This window comes from Plecotus auritus (assembly GCF_963455305.1).
Source record: "Plecotus auritus genome assembly, chromosome: 1".
Lineage (NCBI taxonomy): Eukaryota > Metazoa > Chordata > Mammalia > Chiroptera > Vespertilionidae > Plecotus > Plecotus auritus.
Genome location: NC_137770.1, coordinates 12422075 through 12444315, shown reverse-complemented (window position 1 = coordinate 12444315; position 22241 = coordinate 12422075). Strand labels below are relative to the sequence as shown.

General features: G+C 53.6%; 1 protein-coding gene across 4 annotated transcripts in view; it reads left to right on the top strand.

Moving 5' to 3' along the window:
* Positions 1-22241, top strand: part of SLC24A4 (solute carrier family 24 member 4) — a 122244-nt gene that overhangs the window by 69894 nt on the left and 30109 nt on the right. For all 4 annotated transcript variants that reach the window (XM_080682411.1, XM_080682410.1, XM_080682412.1 and 1 more), the window contains 5 exons: positions 14321-14397; positions 17518-17592; positions 18598-18682; positions 19225-19328; positions 20004-20078. In XM_080682411.1, the coding sequence (XP_080538537.1) occupies positions 14321-14397; positions 17518-17592; positions 18598-18682; positions 19225-19328; positions 20004-20078 (416 nt within the window). The remainder of the gene's footprint in view (positions 1-14320; positions 14398-17517; positions 17593-18597; positions 18683-19224; positions 19329-20003; positions 20079-22241) is intronic.

The following is a 22241-nucleotide window of genomic DNA, read 5'->3' as shown; positions in this document are numbered from 1 at the left end:
TCCCAACAGGGGGTCTCCCCATGGGAACGTTTAGTGAGAGCAGAAATATTTATGGAAGCATTTCCCTCAACGGTGAGGCCACAGGGAACTTTGGTTCTGGTGTGTGAATTACACGCCACCACCCTCAGGACTGCGGGGAATATCCCAGGAACTGGAGCGTTCTGAGATAAGCTACAGGGAAGGAAAACTGGCCTGGGGACATCTGGCTGAGACTTGGGGTGAAGGGGGTGAGCCGAGAGTGAGTGGGGCTTTGGCTGGGGTTTCTGCGCACAGGGGTGGGGCGGGGCAGAGCGGCCTGTGGGAAATAGCCCCTGGGCCAGTGCTGAGTGAGGGGCAGGCTCCTCAGCCTTTGCATTCTCAGTCATTGGAGTTGCTCTGGGTCACCGAGTCCCCAGCAGCCCAGCAAGCTGACGTCAGCAGCTCCAGGTCCTAAGAGGAAGCGATGTTTAGCAACTGGGTAGAGCAGTGGTCAGCAAACCGCGGCTCGCGAGCCACATGCGGCTGGCGAGCCGTGGTTTGCCGCTCTGTTGATTAATGAGTTTGCCGACCACTGGGGTAGAGGAATGGACCTAGGGGTGGGGAGTGGGACTGGACCGTGTTTGGTAGGGAGGCTTCCAGGGAGCCTTTCTCTGCAGAGCGGACCAAGCTGGAGGCTGCATTAGGCTGTAAGGCACAGGGACGGAACAGTTGCTCAGGAGCAAGGGGATGGAAAGTGCAAATGCATTCAGAGCTATTATTCTTCTTCAGTGCAGCTGCTGCTGACATTCTTTTTGTTTAAGAGTTCTTTCGGTTTGCCCAGCTGACCTACGAACCAGGAGGTCCCGGTTTGATTCCCGGTCAGGGCACATGCCCAGGTTGTGGGCTCCATCCCCAGTGTGGGGCATGCAGGAGGCAGCCAATCAATGATTCTTTCTTATCATTGATGTTTCTATCTCCCTCTCCCTCTTCCTTTCCCTCTGAAATCAATAAAATGTATATATATATATATATATATATATATATAGAGAGAGAGAGAGAGAGAGAGAGAGAGAGAGAGAGAGAGAGAGAGAACCTTTGGTTCTAGAACTTTTCATTGAAGGGTAACGTACCCGTAGGAAAGTCCATTTAATACATTTTCAGAAACTGAACATACCCAGGTCAGCAGCACCCAGATAAGAAATAAAATACACTTGACCCTGAACCAGGTGGAGGTTAGGGCCACTGACCCCCTCGCAGTTGAAAATCCATGTATAACTCTTGACTTCCCCCAAACTTAACCAATAATAACCTAGTGCCCCCTGGAAACCTTACCGACGAACATAGTCCATTAACGTGTTTTTCATGTTCTATGTATAATATACTGTCCTCTTACAATAAGGTAAGCTAGAGAAAAGAAAACGTTATTAAGAAAATTATAAGGCACAGAAAATACATCTATAGTATGAATTGAAAAATACCCACATATAAATGGACCTGCACAGTTCAAATCTGTGTGGTTCAAGGGTCAACTGTATTACCAGCCCCATGTGGCCCCCTGCATCCCCTTCTAGGCATCCCCACCTCGCTCCTATCCCCATCCCCAGCGTGGGGCAACCCCTTGCCTGACTCACAGCAGCAGGGGTTCGTTTTATAAGGGCAGCTTTGGAAGGTAAGAGCCCACAGACACCCACAAGTGTGGTAGTTTGGGTGTCACTGGCTGCACGGAAGAGCAAACGTGTGCTGAGCCCTCGCTGTGTGCTGGGCCGTCTCCCACACCTTTGTTTATAGACCATCGGGCGCCAGCCTCGGGAGGATTCTGAACCGTAGGGACTAACAGGAGGCCTGTCTTACAGACAGGAAACCTCGGCACAGCCAGCTAAGAACCTTGCCCTTAGGAAGCGGCGAAGCAGGACTTTAAGGCTGCGGAGGTCTACTTGCCCGCGTGGCCTCTGCGAGGAGGTGGAGGGCACCTGTCCTTGGAGGCACCGTATTGTCCCTGAGAAAGCAGGATGACCTGAAGCAATTGTGAATTTAGGGATTTGGTTACTAAACTATAAATGCCGCCAAAAACAAGGGTCTGCACACTCCTGACGCTTGCACACGTGGGAGGCGTTTTCCTTTCGTGTTCACTCAATGCACGTGGGTTGGAGCATCTCTTAGGCCAAGGGTGGGGAACCTTTTTTTCTGCCTAGGGCAGTGGTCGGCAAACTGCGGCTCGTGAGCCACATGCGGCTCTTTGGCCCCTTGAGTGTGGTTCTTCCACAAAATACCACGGCCTGGGTGAGACTATTTTGAAGAAGTGGCATGAGAAGAAGTTTAAGTTTAAAAACGTTGGCTCTCAAAAGAAATTTCAATCGTTGTCCTGTTGATATTTGGCTCTGTTGACTAATGAGTTTGCCAACCACTGGCCTAGGGCTATTTGGATATTTATAACATCATTCGAGGGCCATACAAAATTATCAACTGAAAAATTAGCCTGCTGTATTTGGCCAAACATTTAATTAACTCACCCTTTATGCCTTGGCAGGGCCAGACCACATGATTTCGACGGTCTTATGGTCCCCACCCCTGTCTTAGGCAAACTCTGAATTCCACCCTCAGATGGAAAATCATCTCTCTGGTCTGGTCCTTTCACATACAGTTAAGGAGACCCGGTCCCAGACAGTGGAAGCGGCTCGCTAGAGGTCACCCATTCAATGAGTATCAGGGCTGGGACTCAGACCCCAGTGCGTAGACTCCCTGTACAGTGCTCTTTCCATTCTGCCCTGCACCCCATTAATCAGCTTCTCCGTGCACACATTTCATGGAAACTCACAGTTGAGTTGAATATTCTAGAGCAGCCTTGGGCAAACTACGGCCCGCGGGCCGGATCCGGCTGTTCTATCCGGTTCTCTTGCTCTCCCCTCCGCTCCTTTACTTTGAATTTGTATTAGTTCACACAAACACTCCATCCATGCTTTTGTTCCGGCCCTCCGGTCCAGTTTAAGAACCCATTGTGGCCCTCCAGTCAAAAAGTTTGCCCACCCCTGGTCTAGAGCCTCTGTTGGGTCTCAGGCCCAGTTCCCAAGCTGCCCACCCACATCCCCTCCGCAGCCGTGGAATCGGGGCGAGACCCTCAGCAGAGCTCCGTGGCCCGGGCACTCTCTCTGCCCAGGGAGCTGCTGCTAACAGCCAACATTTTCCATGCCCAGCGTGAGGCTTGCCCCTTTCCCAGTCATCTCTGGGACCAGGTAATTCCCTTCCTTCATTTAGGCTCTTACCCGAACACATTTATAGCCGGTGTCCCGGGAGCCTGCTGGAGCTGCCTCTGTTGTTTGTATGAGGCAGAAGCAGGTCCCTGAAGCTCATGGATTTTCTGAGCACTCAGTCGGTGGAGGAAGAGAAGGAGGAGGAGGACGAGGAGGAGAAATAATCCATTCCGCCTGCTGTTGCTTTTCAGAGAGTTGCCTCTAGCTCAGACTGCTTGGTGCCCTGGGGTTATGCGCCTCCATTCTGGCACCAGCAGTTATTGAGCACCTACTGTGTTTAAGGGGCACTGTCCAGAGATAAATGAGGTAGATGCAAATGCTCTTAGACAAGGCCATTTGTCAAGCAGCCCTCGAAGGTGGGCACTTGGTCCCACGTGATCCCAAGGGCAAGGCCTCTGCCCTCCAGGGCTCCATCCTAACAGCAGCCGGATGTCCTAGGACTTGGGTTGCAACTCCCAAGAGCCCAGCCTGATGGGAAACGGTTCGCTCCTGAGCTGGGAGGTCCAGGGTTGGTGGTAGGTACGGCTGCCTCCAGGGGACACCGGTGCCATCAGGATCGGCTCAGCTCTCTTTCATGCTGGCTTCCTTCCCTGGCAGTCTGTCTACACAGAGGCCCCGGAAAGTCACGGCTTGCATTTGACCATGTTTGGGCTTCTCCTTCCTCCAAAGTCCTGGGGTTGACTCTTTGGACCAGGGGTCCTCAAACTTTTTAAACAGGGGGCCAGTTCACTGTCCCTCAGACCGTTGGAGGGCCGGACTATAGTTTTTAAAAAAAACTACGAACAAATTCCTATGCGCACTGCGGGCCCGGGACGAGTCGGCTGCTAAGCAGGAGAGGCAGCGGCACCCGGCGGGCCGGATAAATGTCCTCGGCGGGCTGCATGTGGTCCGCGGGCACCCCTGCTTTGGACCATTCACTATCTCTGAACCAATCCTGTAGCCCTGGGGAGGAACCGGCCCCTCTCAAACCGTACAGACCAGAACAGGGGAGGGGTTGTTGCCTGAGGAGGGCCAGGGTTCTAGGGTGCTGGCAGGACTAACAACAGGTGTCACCTCTATCGACTGCCCGGCACCCCGAATAACCGGCTCTGGTGTAATCCGGCTCTCTGACAGGCTGACCTGATTTGGGCCAGACGCCTCTGTCCTCTGGGCCACAGGGTGTATGGCCACAAGTCTTCCTGACCCGTGCCATCACCTGTCTAGGTTCGTGGCATCACACTGCCCTCTTGTCACCCCCACCGGAGACCTCAGGCTCTCCCTCCTCCCTTCCCTCAGTCTTCCATCCCAGGGCTCAGGTGGCCACGGCATCCGTGCTTCTGTCCCTCCCTCTCCATCACACGTTAGCCGAGCAGCCTCTACCCGGGGTCCCTGAATGACATTAACAAGACAAATGCCCCAGGGAGAGGCTTCCGCTTTAGTGGAATTGGAGAGAGGGAACAATTACATCTAATTCAGAAAGGTCTCCCATCTCCCCACCACCTGGAACGACATTCCTGAAACGGGCATCGGCCAGCGACCGCCTGGGCCAAATCCAGCTCGCTGCCTGTGTGTAGATGGTCCACGAGCGAAACATAGTTTCTAGGTGTTTAAACGGTCGGGGTAAACTTAGAAAGAAGAATAGCTGGTGACACATGAAGATGGTGTGGAATCCGTATTTCGGTGAACACGAATAAAGTTTTATTGGCACCCGCCAAGCCCATTTGTTTATGTTACACATGGCTGCTTTCACGCCGCAGGGCGGAGTCCAGGAGCTGCAGTGCAGACCATATGGCCTGCGAAACCTGAAATACTTACTCTCTGCCTCTTTACAGAAATAAGTTTGTCAGTTGCTGGTTTGAAATGCGCTACTCCTGCCATTCCCAAGCTCGTACATCTTCCAGGGCTCCCCAGGTCTCTGGGACATGGCTAGGTTCCTATCCTGCACTGAAGGGCCTCCTGTCTGGTTCCACCAGTATCTCTTTCCATTGTCCCCTCCCCTGGCTCCTCCCTCCACCTCGGCTCCTGACGGCACAGAATTCCCAGTCTCCTGGCTCCCTCCCACCTTCTTGCCTCAGCATCCAGTTCCTCCCTTTGCTAGAAAGCCTCTCTCCTCCTTCCTGGGGAGAATCCAGGAAATCCTTTCGGATCCCAGCTGTCTCGTCTCCTGCTCTTCCCCCAGTCATCCTTTCTGAGTTAGATGTAATTGTTCCCTCTCTCGGATTCCACCGAAGCTCGTGGAGGCCTCTCCCTGTGGCATTTGTCTTGTTACAGTCACCACCAGCTACACATCTGTCTCCCCGTCCCCGGTGGATTGCAAACTTGGCCTGATTTATCCTGATTCCTTCGCAGCTTAAATCCTCCTGGTGGGTGGCGCTTGTCAGAAGGAATGGAAGTCAGAAGCTGCTGCTGTTGCAGGGGTAAAGCTGCGGGTTTAGAGGAACACACGGGGGGAACGCGGGCGAGGCGGCTGGCAGGAGGGAACTAGGAGGCCGAGCCAGACCAGACAAGGAGGAGTTGTCTTTGCAAACGTGCAAGAGATGTGTCCTTGTGAAGGACGTGGATTTGGGTTGAGTTCGTGGGACTTAAAGGAGACAGTGGGGTACAGGGAAGGGGTGAGAATCAGAGAACTCTCTGGCATGTTCCTAGCCACCCACTTTGGGTAGCGAGTTCTGTGAGCGGGGAGGACCTGTGTTTGTTTAACAGCACGTGGGTGGGTAGCGACACCGGGTGTGAGCGGAGAGAGCGGGCAGGACTGAACTACCAGGAGGCGGGCGAGGCAGGTGTCAGGGTTCCGTGGACAAGGACGGCAGCCACTGTTTAACGCATCTGACTCCCAGCCCAGCATCTCTCACCTGTGTGTGATTTTGGTGAAGGAGGCTGCCCCGTGCCCTGTAGGATGCTTAGCTGTATCCCGGGCTCTGCCCACCGGAGGCCAGGAACACCCCTGCCCCTGTTGTGACAACCACAATGTCTCCAGAGGTCACCTGTGCAGGAGGGGCACATGCCCCGGGTGAGAACCACTTCCCCACGTGACGGCGTCGCACACTTCCTGGGCTGGGAGACTGGTTTCTGCATTTGACCGATACTCTCCTAACGCACTAGGAGGCTGCATGCCTGGAAAAATGGTCGCGGGCTAGTATGAAAAGTGTTGAAATGCTTCGTCTCACTCTCTCCTATCACGTTGTTCCGGACCACACCCTAAGCACAGCCCTAGACCCGGAAAATCAGAGGACATCTGTGCTCAGTGGAAGTTGCCATGCGCGCCGGGATCCGTGTCACTTCCAGGCCCTGGATCCGATGTTTGTTGGTCACTTTCCCTCTGTGTGCGGGGTACACATGCGGGGTGCGGTAGGGGGACGGTGTTGGAGCCACTGAGGAGAGGTGATGACTCCCTCTCGTCGGAAGGAGCTTAGCGGCTGTTTTGGGATAACACCTCTGTGGAGTCTGTTGCGCAGAATCCCCCTGGGGCCGGCTGGGGCCATACTTTCCCGCTGGTCTCCTTAGGAGTTGTTTCACCCCCTGGTCATGCCCCAAAGCTGCCAACTGTGGGGCCAGAGGTCAGAGGTCAGGCTCATGCTGGCACCTCGCTCTGCCAGGCTGTCCCTGGATGCAGGCCAGAGTCCAGGACAGCATCTTTCCATGTGGGGGGTCAACCTCGGAAGGTGGAGGCGCTTGCCTTCCGTCCTGTGGCCCAGAATGGGCTCGTAAACGATGGCGGATGCGGGAGTTTAAATCCTAAGCCTTAAACTCTTGAGACGGAGAGAAATCCCCAGCACCTTTCTGGGAGACATGGTGCTGTTGTGTGTGTGTGTGTGTGTGTGTGTGTGTGTGTGTGTGTGTGGTGGGCATGTGGGGTGAGAATTGAGGAGGGCCAGTGATTTCTATGGTGTTGCCATTTTAACCTAAATCCAAGGTGTAGTGCACGTGGCGAAGGATCCGGAGTATTGGGCAGGTAAGTCGAGGGGGAGCGAGGCTGGTGCGAAAGGGAAGAACGCAGCTGAGCTGAGAAACACAGTGGCCGGGGTCTCGCCGATGACCCCATGCTCCCCTTCCTGGGAGGAAGTGGGCGGGCTGTCAGAGGTACAGGCAGCGGCGGGAGCTGAGGCCAAAGGAACTCACTGGACGCCCAGTGCCGTGTGCGTTGTTTGCGTCTTTACTGCCTCACGGACCTTCATTTTGTTGATGTTCTTGAAGAGGGAAGGTGGGTGGTCCTGAGAAGACGTCTAAGCGGAGAAGAGGCCACAGTGCAGGTTCAGTGAGCTCGTGTGGTTCATCTTCCATTTTATTCTACGACTTGATGAATCTCCTGTTTGTAACAAGCTAGTAACTTCCGCAAATCTCACAGTGCTTTGTGGAAACGAAGGAGCTATGTAATTTTCCACCAGCTCACGGAGGAAAGCCAAGACTAAAACCCAGGCCCGAGTGGCTCTTGGTCGGAAATGTTTTTAACAGAGGCTGAGGGTGAGAATTAGCATAGAACTTAAACAGAACTAGGCAGACTTTGTGTCCTGATCTAAGGAAAGAGGAGTTATGTGTCCAAATTACACCTGTCAGTCACTCTCCTCCCTGCATTTGGCATCACGTGGCCTTCTTCTCTGTGAGTCCTCCTCTCTTCTCATAGGATACCCTATAGGATGTAAGGACCCCCTAATCCAGTGTGACCCCGTTTTAACATCTGCAAAGACCTCATGTATGGCCTGAGTTGTGGCCCCTCAAAATCCATATGTTTGAAGCCCTGACCCCCAATGTAATGGTATTTGGATATAACACTTTTAGGGAGATAATTAAGGTGAAATGATCAGAGGTCATAGGGTGGCCCCTAATCTGATAGGCCTGGTGTCTTTATACGAAGAGGAAGGGACCCCAGAAGAAGGGCCAGGAGGACACAGCAAGAAGGTGGCCACCTGCAAGCCCCGAGAGAGGCCTCACCTGCTGGCATCTTGATTTTGGACTTCCGGCTTCCAGAACTGTGAGACAATAAATGTCTGTGGTTAAGCCCTCTCCCTCCCCCTCCCCCAAGTCTGTAGTATTTTGTTATGGCCGCCCTAGCAATCTAATACACCTCGTTTCCAAATAAGGCCCTGTTCTGAGGTTCCTGGTGGACATGAATTTGGGGGGGACACTGTGGAACCCATCATGGGGGCACATTTAGCTTTCTGTGGCTGGTCTTGAGTTAGAAGCAGACGCAAACAGTGGGGAAGCTGCACCGCACGGACCACCTCCTGACCATCTGGGCCAGTCGTCATTGGGCTCTCGGCATAGGTCGTGGGTCAGAGTTCCGTTGTCCTGTGGGGTCTGCCCATGGCCCGTCCGGATGCTCAGGCTCTCGTCATTCTGCTGCTGACCAGCTGTGATGTTCTCTAAAGCACTTGAGCTCTCTGCACTTCCGTGTTCTTCCTCCCCTTTAAAGTAGGAGGCTAAGAGGTTCTCAGTGGGTGGGACCAGGATGCTCAGCGTCAGGGCAGGGAGAGAGGTGGGGGCGGCAAGGATGGCTTAGGGCATGTTGCCCCAGTGATTTTGATAAGCCCCTGTGCCTCCTTGGTGGAGAGCCATCAGACCACGTGGCACCTGGGGCCTCTTCCAGCCTTAAACTCCACGGTGGTTGCTCCTGGAGAGAGCGACCCTTCTGCTGGGTCTTCCAACCCTACTTTTATTTTTCCTGTTACTTATTCTCTTTTGGAATGTGCTGAACGAGAGAGAGAGAGAGAGAGAGAGAGAGAGAGAGAGAGAGAGAGGACTTTAAACTTTTTTTCATGCTGATTAAGCCAATGACTTAATCTCATTGTTTTGACTCTCGTCTGGGACAGGAGGGTGATGGTATAAAACCTAGACATTCCCATCGTTGCCCATGAAAAGCACAAAGTTCTTCAGTTATTTTACACCACGGAATGGCAGAAATATTTTTGCTCTTGGTTTCTGGCCCTTGGGTGGCACCTACAACACATAAGTGAAAATGATAGAAATGTGAAGTTATGTAAATTACTTCCCAGCCTTCCAGTCTAGCTTTCATAGTTTCAGAATAAATGTCAGGGTTTAGAATGCGGGGTTATTTTTAACCAGGGTAGAAAGCAAAGAGAGAATGGCATGTTTTGAGGCAATTTTATTCATTTTTAAAGAATTCAAATCATAGTTTATATTTCCCCAAGGGCATCAACTAATTGAAAGGTTTGCGAAAGCTGGGCATCTGATGGGAGGGCGTCTCCGTCAAGCTCTTCCACGGGGGAGGGTGGTGGTTCAGCATCGAGCAGTGAGGTGGTGGGTACACAACCCCGCATGTCTCAGAACCCATAGAAGTACACACCGCAAAGGATGAACTTCACTGTGTGTAAGAGAGATGGGTGGATGAATGGACAGATGATCCTTCATTCATTCATGCATTCATATGTTCATCCATGTCCAAATGGGAAGTGGTCAGTTTTATGAAATCTTTCAAGGAAGTCAAGGAAGATGAGTAACAGGTTCCCCGGGGTCCATGGAGTCGTGGCCTAGACCTCTGCATGGGCGGGGCCTGGATTCTCAGCGGACTTGACCTACAAGATGCAATGTGGCCACAGCTGGTTTGGCTCAGTGGATAGAAGGGTCCCATGTTCAATCCCCGTCAAGGGCACATGCCCGGGTTTCGGGCTCGATCCCTGGTGGGGGGCGTGCAGGAGGCAGCCAATCAGTGATGCTCTCTCATCATTGATGTTTCCATCTCCCTCTCCTTCCTCTCTGATGCCAATAAACATATATATATTTTTTTTAAAAAAGATGCAATGTGCCTTTTCTTTTCAGGAGCATGACTTCTTATCATGCCCTCTGAGCTTCCGGAAGTGCAGAGCCTGCTCCTTGGGTAAAGAGGTCCTTGTGTGCCTGTTGTGGGTAAAATACTCAGATGACAAAGGCCTGGTATTGGGTGAGCTCCCACCCTGCGTTCTCCTCTCACCTGTGCCAAACCTTGACTCCTTAGCCTCTCAGAGCCTCTATTTCTCCATCAATGAAATGGGAATAACGATCTTCTCAGGATGGACAGGACACATTGAAGGGCTTGAAAATTTAGTAACGCAGCCTTCAAACCTTGATGTGGGTGGCACTCTGTCCATGGGCTTGTCGCCTGCCCCACCTCCCCAAGTCAGTGACCCCTGGCTTGGTCACCCCTCACCAGCACAGCAAGCTTCTCATTGCCACTTGACCAGGGGTCCTCTAACTGTTTAAACAGGGGGCCAGTTCACTGTCCCTCAGACCGTTGGAGGGCCGGACTATAGTTTAAAAAAAAAACTGAACAAATTCCTATGCGCACTGTGGGCCCGGGACGAGTCGGCTGCTAAGCAGGACAGGCAGCGGCACCCGGCGGGCCGGATAAATGTCCTCGGCGGGCTGCATGTGGCCCGCGGGTCGTAGTTTGAGGACCCTGCTCTTCACCATTTGTTTATTTATCCGTTTCCCCCACCAACCCCTCAGAGCACATCTGCAAGGCCCAGTGCCTAGCCCCGTGCCTGGCACCTAGTAAGTGCTCCAGAAACATATATGGACTTGCACTGTTTCAGAATCAGGGTACTTGCCATCCTGAGAACCGGCCGCTTTCTGAACCCTTTGGCTTCTGTGAAAGTGAGATCACCCCCGAGATGAGGAGCTGCCGGCCGGAGGATGTCCCGGACGCACGGGGATCTCACCCGCCTGTTCGCAGAGCGAGCCCAGCACCTGCTGCGCAGGAGCAAAGGAATGCGTCTGGAGAACGAGCAGCAATGTTGGCCAAAGTATAGACCGCGAAAGGGCAATACTAACTCAGGTTCCTGAGGTAGAGTGGAGTCACCACGGAGCTTAGCATGTTGACCGAAAGGTCAAGAGCGCCCGAGTGGTCTCGTGGGTACGGTGTTAGAGGGCTTGGTACCGGTGCTGGGAGGGGGCAGATGCTTTTGCCCAGGGATCTGTGGTTTTCCCTCTGCTGTTCAGGAAGACAAGTGGTAGGAAAGACCCGCCCCTACTCCGTGGCCCTGCACACAGTGGGGGGAGGGAGACACTGGGAGTGAAGAGAGGGCTGTGTCCAGAACCAAGAGTGATGGAGAAGCCAGTTCTGGGCACTGAGGTCCAAAGGAAAGAATCCTGGCGGGGAAGTGGGGGTAGGGGGGGATGGCCGCTAAACGGTTTGTATCTTTTCCTCCCCTCCTCCCCCTGCTCCCCACCTTCACCCCATGAGAGGGGCGGTGCTGGGATCACCCCTGGCTTCCTGGGCTGGGCTCCACCTGCAGACACGCCTCTTCTCCCCCACCCCTCGCCCCGGGATTTCTGCGGCTTATAGGCTTAGGCGTGACCTCGAAGGCCTCCTGTGCGCACCCTGTCGATTCCTCTTTGTCTCTGGTGGGGATTTGAGCAGCCGGGCAGGCTCGGCGCCTCTAGACATGCAAGCATCACGCCCTTGAATGTGGATCGGGACTCTGGATCTCAGCAAACCCCAGGAGAAGAGAAAAAAAGGTTTCTCAGGAAGCTGGGATTTAAACCCCATCCACACCGAGGTGGTAACGCGGCCCGTCTTCCCTCGCCCACTCTCTTCCTCACGAAACCGGCTTTACCTTCTCCTTTGCCTTCACAAACCAAGGCTGCTCCTCTGGGACCGTGGGGACAGAAGGTGTCTGAGAGAGGAGTCTGTGAGTCAAGGTCCTTACGGCCTGACGGGCTGAGTGTCCTGCAGACGTTCCCTCTCTTTGAATGCCTGCAGCAGCCTGGCCCCGTGTAGGTGAGGGAACTGCCCCGAGGTGTTGAGTAACTTGCCAAGGTCATTCCGGCAATAAGGAGCGAAACCTAAGTCACCTGCTTCTAGGACCGTGCGCTGAGCCCTGCACAGGTATCTGCAGTGGAGTTGTTGCTGTTGGTGACAAGGTAGGGAGAGAGAGAGCTCTGGCTGTGCATGCCCTGTACCCCCAGACCAGTTTCCAGAGGGTTTGACTCCTGAACTGGGAGTGCACTGGTCCCAGTTACCAGCGGCCGCCTGGGGAGGGCAGCGTGGCCACCTGCCTGCTTGCACAAGCCTTTGACAGCCGGCAATGGTGACTGTTTCATTACCTCAAGTGGCCACAGGCTGCGGCTGCAGAGATAAAGGGACAGAGAGATGAAGGGACTCAGCCGGGGTCCCACAAGCGCGTGGGCAGTTGAGCCAGGACTCTATCCAGGCCTCCTGTCTGCCAGTGCAGGTTGGTTTCCATTCGTGTGTGACCAGCCCCTGACCAGGGAGGGGAACGCAGGGGGCCCTGTGAGCCCTGGCTCAGGTGCCCGGGGGCCCTGAGCCGGTCGCTTCTCCCTCTGAGCCTCGTTGGTAAAGCAGGGACGTTTTTGGGTTTTTTTTGTTTTTGTTTTTTAATATATTTTATTGATATTTTACAGAGAGGAAGAGAGAGGAGAGGGATAGAGAGCTAGAAACATCGATGAGAGAGAAACATCAATCAGCTGCCTCCTGCATACCCCCTACTGGGGATGTGCTCGCAACCAAGGTACATGCCCTTGACCGGAATCGAACCTGGGACCTTTCAATCCGCAGGCCGACGCTCTATCCACTGAGCCAAACCGGTTTCGGCTAAAGCAGGGACGTTTTTGGCTGCAGCGCCTGCCTCACGGGGTCAGGATGTGTCCAGAAGACTTGGGTGGGTACCGAGGGCAAAGGGTCATTGGCAGCTGGCCGCGCTGCTGGTTACGCGCTGTCTTTGCTGGCAAATGAGGGGCTGAGTGGCATTTGCTCCCCTCTGCAGCCTGCAGCGTGTGCGTGGGGCTGCAGGGCCAGGCCCGGTGGCTGAAGCACAATTCTATTCCCAGCAAGGACAAAGCCATTTATAATCCATGTTCCCTCCCTGCCGGAGGCCAGAAGATAATGTCCTCGAAGCAAAAAGACAGCATTACTTTATTCTGATTTTCAAAGAATTCCCAGCACTGGATAAATCACCAGTGCTCAAAACACTGGTTTGGAGAATCAGGGGCCATCTCGAATTTTCATGGCAGAAATGGCTATCGATCCCACAGAGAAGTCCCAGACAGTTAGCTGCATTTCTCCTGGAAGCACTGCTCCCTCCCTGAGCCGGCAGACCTTGAAGCGGATCCGTGCCCTTGACCTGACAGAGCAATTCCAGTGCATAAATTTGGTTACAGAAAACAAAACGAAGCACCAGAAGTGAAAGAATCTATATTTCATTAAATTGCAGCTTGTTTTACAGGGGGAGCGTTTTCTGGGTGTGTGAGGGAGCAGATGTTTTCTATGTCTTATTGGGAGAATGTAATCTTAAAAACCAGAAAAGTTTCCATATAAAGGAGAAACGATCATTTTCAGAGCTTGGGGCTAAATTACGTTTACAGAGAAGGTATTTTTTTCCTGGGAGTTTATTTCATAAGCGTTTATCAAGCGCCCGCCACGAACCAGGCCATTCTAGTTTATTTATGGGGCTTCTAAAGGTGATGCAAGCATTCTCATAGGACGAGCTGATACGCATTGTTAGCTGTGTTAGTATTTTGCCATTGTGTATTCAATTGACTTGAAGGTCTGTTGAGAACCTACTGTGTGCAGCCTGGCTGAGGCACAGAGAATGCCGTGCAGGGCAGTGTGGATCCCTGATTTCTAGAAGCTTCCGGGCGAGCTGATGTGATGAGGAAGATGTAGGGGTGTGGGGGTGTCTGACAGGAGGACCCACAGAAATGACACAAAGTGCTTATCCATGGGTCATCTCGAATGGGGGGTGCGGAGGAATGATTTCTTCATTACCCAGAAGCGTTCCGGGGCCTGGAAGGCAGACCTGGTGCTCAGACTCCTTGTGAAGGGTCATGGGGTATAAGGGATGGTACCTGAACCCAAGTGTTTGATTTCCAGCACAGAGTGCTCTGCACCTCACAGGCTGCCCACCACCCGGGTGATGAGAGTGGCAGTGTCCGCCCGGCAGGGGCATGCTTGGGGCCAGAGAAGGGCCTGCGCCCGGTGTGCGATGACCCAAGATGCTAGTGGAAACCCACCTGGCCCCTGAGTGGACCTGAGGGGGCCCACGGGCTAAGGGGACCAGGGCCAGTGCTCTCAGCCCTCCCCCTCTCCCTGAGCCACCTCGGCCTGCGTCCTGCTCGGAGACCCGCCCCTGAGCCTCAGCTCCCAGTCAGCACTAACGCGGCCGTGTCCTCTTGTCTTCCAGCCATTCACGAGTTCCCCACAGACCTGTTCTCCAATACGGAGCGACAGCACGGAGCCGTCCTGCTGCACATCCTCGGTGTAAGTGGCCCTCACGGGGCGGGTGCTCCCACAGGTGAGGCAGGTGGAGCCTGTCCACAGTGCACGGCTGAGCCACAGCGTACCCAAGGTCACGTGCAGTCCTTGTCAGAGCCCGTGACGGGGGCAGATTACAGAAAGGACAGGCCTGTATATGCTTTCTGGACCCACAAAGAAACAAAGTCAAGGATGTTAGGTGACTTGCTCAGTGTCACATAGTGAGTGGCCCGAGCCAAGACTAGACTTTAAGTCATCTGATGCCTCATTTTCTGCTTTGCTAAAATGGGTGTGACAGCGTCTTTCCCAGACGCGCAAGTGCGAGTGAATGTAGGCCCGGTGCCGCAGACCTTGCCTGGCGCATAGTAAGTGCTCTGCGCGTGCTTGCTGCCATGATCCCCCCAAACTTACCACCTTGCATGGTTGTAGTGTAAGACTCTGGTGCAGAGTCTTCTCAGACTTCTCTCTGGACTCAGATGAGTCATGATGCCAGATGGTGGCATTGAAGTAGCAATTCAAAAAGGAATCACGGGTTCAAACCCATGTTACAGGTGAAAGTCGCTCTTCTCAGGTTGGGGTAGGCAAACCACAGCCTGTGGCCACTGCCCGTGCTTGTAAATAAAGTTTTATTGGAACACGGCCATTCATTCCCATTCGTTTCTGTGTTATCAATGGCTGCTTCTGCTTCTGTGGCAGAGCCGAGGAGCTGTGACAGAGACTCCATGTCCGTGGAGCCACAAGTAGTTAACGCTGTGTCCCTTGGCAGAAAAGGCTTGCCAGCCCCATTGTAGTATGAAGGTGGCCACTTTAGATCAAACACAGCACATTTTCCTCTTGATGAGGTTCCCGACCGCTCAGCACCATCTGCTTATGTATTTAAACCCAACCAGATAGTAGTCTTTGCAAGAGATAATTAAGAAAGTAAAAGCTGGGATTCTCACATTGGTAGCAGCCAGCAGTGGGTAATGAATGAGTGAAGTTTTAATGATCAGGATGCACCGTTAATGGAAATGAAGGTTAGAATGAATATCGTCGGCAGATTTTGAGTGACAGGCCTATATATTATTTCTGTAATAGAGTTATTATCTTCCGAGTTTCTCTGTGTTTTGTTTTTTTTCATGCACTCCCCGCTTCTTCACTAAGAGAGTGTGAATTAAGCCCTTAGTTTTGTTGCTCTGCCTCACATCTTGGCATTGCCGAGACAAAACCTGGAACCTCAGAGCCCCTCAGGAATTTTGCGGGAACCCTTTAGAGCAGGGATTGCCAGAGCATGGCTGGCAGGCTCATTCCAGCCCACCTCCTGTTTTTATAAATAAAGTTTTATTGGAACACAGCCACACCCATTCCGTGGCTGTTGTTTTACAGCGATAGAGGCCTCGAAGCCTAAAATACTTGCTGTCTGGCCCTTTAAGAAGAGGTTTACTGACGCCTTTTTTGGAGCAAGAGAAGGCTCCGGCTTTAGCGCCAGCTTCAAGTGATGGGAACAGTAGCCCCTCCGTGGCCCCCCTTTCTCTCCAGTGTTTCAGAGATCTCAGGGGATCGAGAGGCTCTGGCCTCGCAGAAAACCCTTTGCTGGGAGACAATGTCGGGGGGAATTCCTGGGGGTGTCAGTTCAAGTCAGAATCCTGAGATTTGTAGTGGGGTCTCCCCCACCTCACTGTCTTCCTTCATCTGCACCCCCAGTATTTGTTTCATTTTGCTTCCTCCCAAAGATAATCAAATCCAGGCACGGCCACACCTGGACAGCCGTAGACACCTGCCCCGGATGCCTTGGCCACAGCTGATGTGTCTTCCATTTATTTTATTTGGTCGTAGTTAAGTAACTGTGAAGTGTCAGAGTGTCACACTGTTGTGGGTGGAGCAGTCTAGCCTGGCCCTCCTTTGCGCACAGGGCATTCATATCACGTTTTCTTCACGGGAAGAAGCGCCTCCCCCCGGTGCTTAGTGTAAAGTCTCATCTCTTTTCTGTGGGTCCTCATCCTTGCCTCTCCCTTCAGCCTCACCTCCTCCATTTCCCACCTCACTCTCACTGTGTCCTACCTGCACCAGTTCTACCTGCCGTTCCTCAAATGCATCGAGCGCACACCTGCCTCAGGACCTTTGCACGTCCTCTTTCCTGGCAGTAAGAGATGCTTTATTTGCCTGTTTGTTCCCCACTAAGCTAAGTGACAGGAGGCAGGGGCTTTTATTGGTGTCCTCACCGTGCATCCCTGATGCCGAGCATAGTACCTGGTACCTAGGTGAGCTCAGTAGAGCTCTGTTGGGTGGACAGGGAAGGTGAGGGGTTCTGGATGGAAAGCCATTCTGAAACGACTGATCTGTTCTCACTCTGTCATTAAACAGATGCAGACACTGAGACCTAGAGACGTAACTTACCCAGAGTCACTTGGCAAATAAGTGCGAGCCTCGGCACTAGAAACCAGACTCTGTTCCACGAACCTCCCATTGTCAGTGACTTGCGCCAACATCAAGTGGTGCCCTTGGAAGTGCCAGATCTCAAGGAAATGGTGCCTTCACTAAAACTAAAGGAAAAGCTGCATTTTTAAATTCTTAAAATGGTGATTTTAAAACATTTTTATTGATTTCAGAGAGGAAGGGAGAGGGAGAGAGAGATGGAAACATCAGTGATGAGAGAGAATCTTTGATCAGCTGCCTCCTGCACGCCCCACACTGGGGATCGAGCCCGCACCCTGAGCATGTGCCCTGAACGGGAATCGAACTGTGACCTCCTGGTTCATAGATCAGTGCTCAACCACTGAGCCATCCCAGCCAGGCTTACAATGGTGATTTTAAATGCTTTTCCTCAAAGGTTAGGGGTTGCCTTTCGAGGGCATGCTCTGTGCTGGGGGAGCTGCTGCTTTGAGGCGAGAGGACAGAGCACAAGGCCCCGTGGCCTGGGTTTTAGTCGGCTCTGCTACCCAGCAAGTACTTCTCCCTAGGCCTCAGCTTCCCATTTTGTCAGTGAGGGGGTTGAGGGAGTCGGTCTCTGTGGTGCCAGAATTTTCCTCTAAGCCTGCCTGTGTGCCAGGCCTCTGCCCGCCGGCTGGTTTGGGTGTGATGGATGCCTGGCCGTGCCTTCTCGGTGGCAGGTGCCCTCGCTGACTCTCTGTCCCGCTTCCACCGCAGGCTCTATACATGTTCTACGCCCTGGCCATCGTGTGCGATGACTTCTTCGTTCCGTCTCTGGAAAAGATCTGCGAGGTGCGTGGGAGAGACTCGGGACCTGCGGTGAGGTCTGGGAGGTGCTGGGGGTGATCGAGGACACGTGGCACGTCGGTGGCTGGCCGAGGGGGACTGGGAGCGCCTGGCAGTGCAGCCTGTCGGGCCGGTCACTCAGTATCGCCATGGCAAAGCCTCAGATTAGAGTTTGCGGGCAGCCAGCGTCCTTTCCCAGACTTGGCAGAAGAAAGCGCTCCCAGCGCGTCACCGCTACCCAGCATTTCTGGCTCCAAGGCAGGCAAGCTGGCCGGCTGGCTGCCCGCAGTTAAGCCAAACCTGGTTAGTTAGGGAGCATTTGCCATAACCAGGTGTCAGAGGCAGGTACCACGTGGGGATCTGTGTCCCGGGGAAGGAGGCGGAGCTGCAAGGGCAGGGAACACCGTCTGTCCCAAACCTTTGCAGGTTGACATTTCCTTCTTTTAGTTATTTTGTTAAGTTTTCACTTTTCTTCTTTCTAGCCGTATACAAGACCCCAGTCTATTTCTATCCTGCCTTAGTCTTGGCTTCCAATCAAGGAAGGAAAAGCACCTACTGTGTGCAGACTGCTCAGGGCTTTGCCACACTTTACCCGCATGAAATCTCCCAGCTTTTTGAGGCCATATTGGTGTGACACTTACAGCTGGGGACATGGATTGTTAGGGGCAGGCACTTCGGTACTTTACCCGGGTGTTGAGCAAAGATCAGGGACTGGCTACTTGACCTGGGTCTCCTAAATAATGAGTGACCCGGCAAAAGTATGCAAAGGCTTTGTCTCACCGCCCCTTCCCCCCTCAGAGGGAGCCACGTGCTCACCTCCCTCTGAGATGGAGGAGTGGGATTCTGGATTAAGGGCCCAATAGAGTGGCTGAGGGCATGTGCTCAGGTCCAGAGGAGACACTGCCGGGGGAGGAGCTGACCCCACACTCTCCCTGGCTGCCGAGGTGTCCCGTCAACGCATCCCCTGCCCCCGCGTCACAGCCTGAGGGTCTGCGGTCATTTCTGTTTCAGAAACTCCATCTGAGTGAAGATGTGGCTGGAGCCACCTTCATGGCTGCGGGAAGCTCAACACCTGAGCTGTTTGCTTCTATTATTGGTAAGAAGTCCCACCAGCCAGAGACACAGGATCTGGAGAGAGCCCAGGTTTGGTGCCCTGACAAGTCAAGGCATTTGTCAGCTCCTGGCCTCAGTTTTCTCATCTGTAAAATGGGAGAGTGGGAGAGACAGGAAGTACATCGGTGGTTCCCTGGGGTGGAACCACTAGTGGGTGGAGCCGGGGGTGCTAACGGGTACAGGGTTTCCTTTTGGAGTGATGAAAATGTTCCCAAATTAGATCGTGGTGATGGTTGCACAATTCTGTGACTATACTGCAAAACACTGAGTTGATACTTCAAACGGGTGAATTTTATGGCATGTGAATTATGTCTTAATAAAGCTGCTCAAGAAAATGGAAGAATTGGAGTAGCTAGTCTTTCAGGCCATTGCGGGTGTTCTGTTTGAGAGTGAGAACTCCCCTGGTTTGGCGGGGGGGGGGGGGGCGGGGGGCAACCAGGGGGACACAGACCTTGCAGCCAGCCTGGATGTGCGGACGGGGCAGGCCTGGGCCTTGCAGGTGAGGATTCGTGCCTTCTCTTGCAGGCGTGTTCATCACCCACGGAGACGTCGGGGTTGGGACCATCGTGGGCTCTGCTGTGTTCAACATCCTGTGTATCATCGGTGTCTGTGGATTATTCGCGGGGCAGGTCCGTGGTTTTTCTCCCCTCAGGAAGTGACATAAGGGACAGCAGTGGGGAAACCCGAGGCCCGGCCTTGGCCATGGCCCTGACCCCCGAGGCTTGGAGCGAGCCTGTCTCCTCCTGCCCTGAGCTGGATTCTGGACGTGTTTGGGGCCTTGGGCCTCCCAGCAGGGAACACATAACTGGCCTGTCATTGATACCCACCCGCATCTTCCTGGTGCTCAGGGCCACGGGAGGCGGGTGGGGGTGGTGCTGTTAGACTTGACCTCAGAGCACTGAGCTCATGGGCAGGCCCTGCTTGGCCGAGGGAGGCAGAGGCGGGTAGCCAGTTACCACCAGGCGGTTCCAGCGCAGGACGCACCAGTGCCTCTGGCCTCCAACTCGACACAGGGCTTCTCCGTGCAGCGTGCGGCGTCGTTACTTCGGAGGATCAGGGACGGCTTTCCCGTCACTTCCCAGTGTTCATTCCATGGCTCCATTCTGTCCCCAGAGTCTAATGGAGAGCACAGTGTGGCCCCGAGCAGCCAGGCACGATTGTTTCTGGTGGCACAGTTAGGAGGAGCTCCGTGGGCGTGTCCCTGTGGGACCTGGGGGGTTGGGAAGCCCCCCCCCCCAGCAGCTGTACCCGCTCCCTCCCCCCATCTCTCCAGCCAATAGCAGCTGACAGCCCTTTGCGTGCAGGTGGTCCAGCTGACGTGGTGGGCCGTGTGCCGAGACTCCGTGTACTACACCCTCTCTGTCATCGTGCTCATCGCCGTGAGTGCCCCTCCCCCTGAAGTCGCAGGACCTCCCTCCCACCCATCTTTGTCCCTGGCCCTGTGACCAGAGAACCCTCAGCACCCAGTCCCTGCGGTCGCTTTGACCACTCGCCTTGCCTGTGCCGACTTGTCCCCAGAATCTCGTCCCCGACTGACACCTTGCATCCGGAGCAAATCCAGGGACCACCTTGAGGCAAAAAGGCCTCCGCAGAGCCTAGCACGTTGCATGGTCCACGCGGTTCCCCTCACGCATCTCCTCCGAGGCCTGCGGACCCTCACGCAGAGCCCGTGTCCTAAGGAGCCGAGTTTCTGGGGTCACACTCACTGCCGAGCAGAGCAGAGAGGCAGCTGGGAGCTGTCAGAGTTGGCAGCGGGGTGGGCGGGGCGGGGGGGGCAGGGGGCAGAGGAGATGAAACAGGGATCCCTGGGGCTTGCTGGTGTGTGTGAGGGTATCCCTGTGTCCCCCACCCCCCCTCAGGGGCTGAGGTCACATCATGGCACGTGACTGTGAAGCACACGACACACAGTCAGGCTACTGCCAAAGAGTATATCACCCACAGGGAAGCAATTTCAACGCAAAAGGAGTTTTAAAGGGCAGGTTGTATTCAAAGAGGGCAAACGGCCTGGTGTGCCCAGTTGTTAGGGCATGCGCCCTAGAGAGACAGTTCTCAACCTTACAAGATCCAGTGCCTACTGCGTGTGACAGTCACATCCCTTTCTATTAGTTATCTGTCACTGTGTGCAAAGTTTCCCCAAAACTCAGTGGCTTAAAGCAACACGCACTTATTACTCCCATTTCTGTGGATTGAATTCTGGAGTGGAGTCTTCTGGCTCAGGCTCTCTCACAGGGGTCATCAGGGGTATAGTCACCTCAAAGCCCCCTCCCCCCACACCCACGTGAGAATCTACTCCCAGGGCTTTCAGAGTGAGGAAGGGAGGAGGCAGGATGGAAGCCTCAGTGTTTATGACCTAATCCCGGGAGTGACCACCCATCACTGTTTCTTAGGAGCAAGTCCTAGGTCCGGGCCTTGTACACAAGGGGAGCGTGAAGTCAGGCGGTGGGATCATCGGGGCCATCTGAGAGGCTGCCTCTCACCCCCTGGAAAAGGAGTTATAGATAAAATAATTTACCTGTACGTAATGAACAAAAACCAGCCTTGGCCCGTGTGGGTCAGTTGCTTGAGCGTCGTTCCGTGCGCCAAAAAGTTGCTGGTTCGGTCAAAGCACATGCCCGGGTTGAGAGTGCAGTCGCCAGTCGGCGTGCATAGGGGAGGCAGGCAACCGATCGATATTTCTCTCTCCCATTGATGTTTCTCTCCCTCTCCTTTCCTCTCTCTCTAAAATCAGTACAAATACATACTTTAAAGAAAACCATAACGCCTAAACAATACTTTAAAGGACAAGTAAAAGTAATTTATAACAAAAGAATACATCTTTTATTTTTTTTAAAATATATTTTATTGCTTTTTTACAGAGAGGAAGGGAGAGGGATAGAGAGCTAGAAACATCGATGAGAGAGAAACATCGATCAGCTGCCTCCTGCACACCTCCTACTGGGGATGTGCCCGCAACCAAGGTACATGCCCTTGACCGGAATCGAACCTGGGACCTTTCAGTCCGCAGGTCGACGCTCTATCCACTGAGCCAAACCGGTTAGGGCAAGAATACATCTTTTAGTGCATAAAGGTTTTGGCAGGAACCTGCTAGAACACCCGATGATGTAATATGCTGTCCCCCCACCCCCCCGCCCCCATGGACAGCAGCCTGACAACTGTCAGCTCAGACCTAGGCCCGTGTGCCAGGCTGGCCCTTAAACCCGAGTGGTGCTGACATCGCTGACATGATTTCCCAAAATTATGAGCGACTCCCGATAAAATCCTAAAAGAGCCAAGTGCAATTTTCCCCCATGGCATGTTACCTCACTAGACAGTTACCTCACTAGACAGTTACCTCACTAGAAAATTAAGTATTTACCTAAACCATGTAAAAAAACAGCTATAGGCTCCCGATATTTATTTGTTTTTGTCATTTACCTGAATATTTAGCAGGACGCTTAACACTTGTGCCAAATGTGAAAAAACTCTAATAGAACCGTTTCACGCATTCCAGGCTGGCCAGCAGCCCGGCTTTCACTGTCTCTGAAAGCCAGGGGCCCTCCATG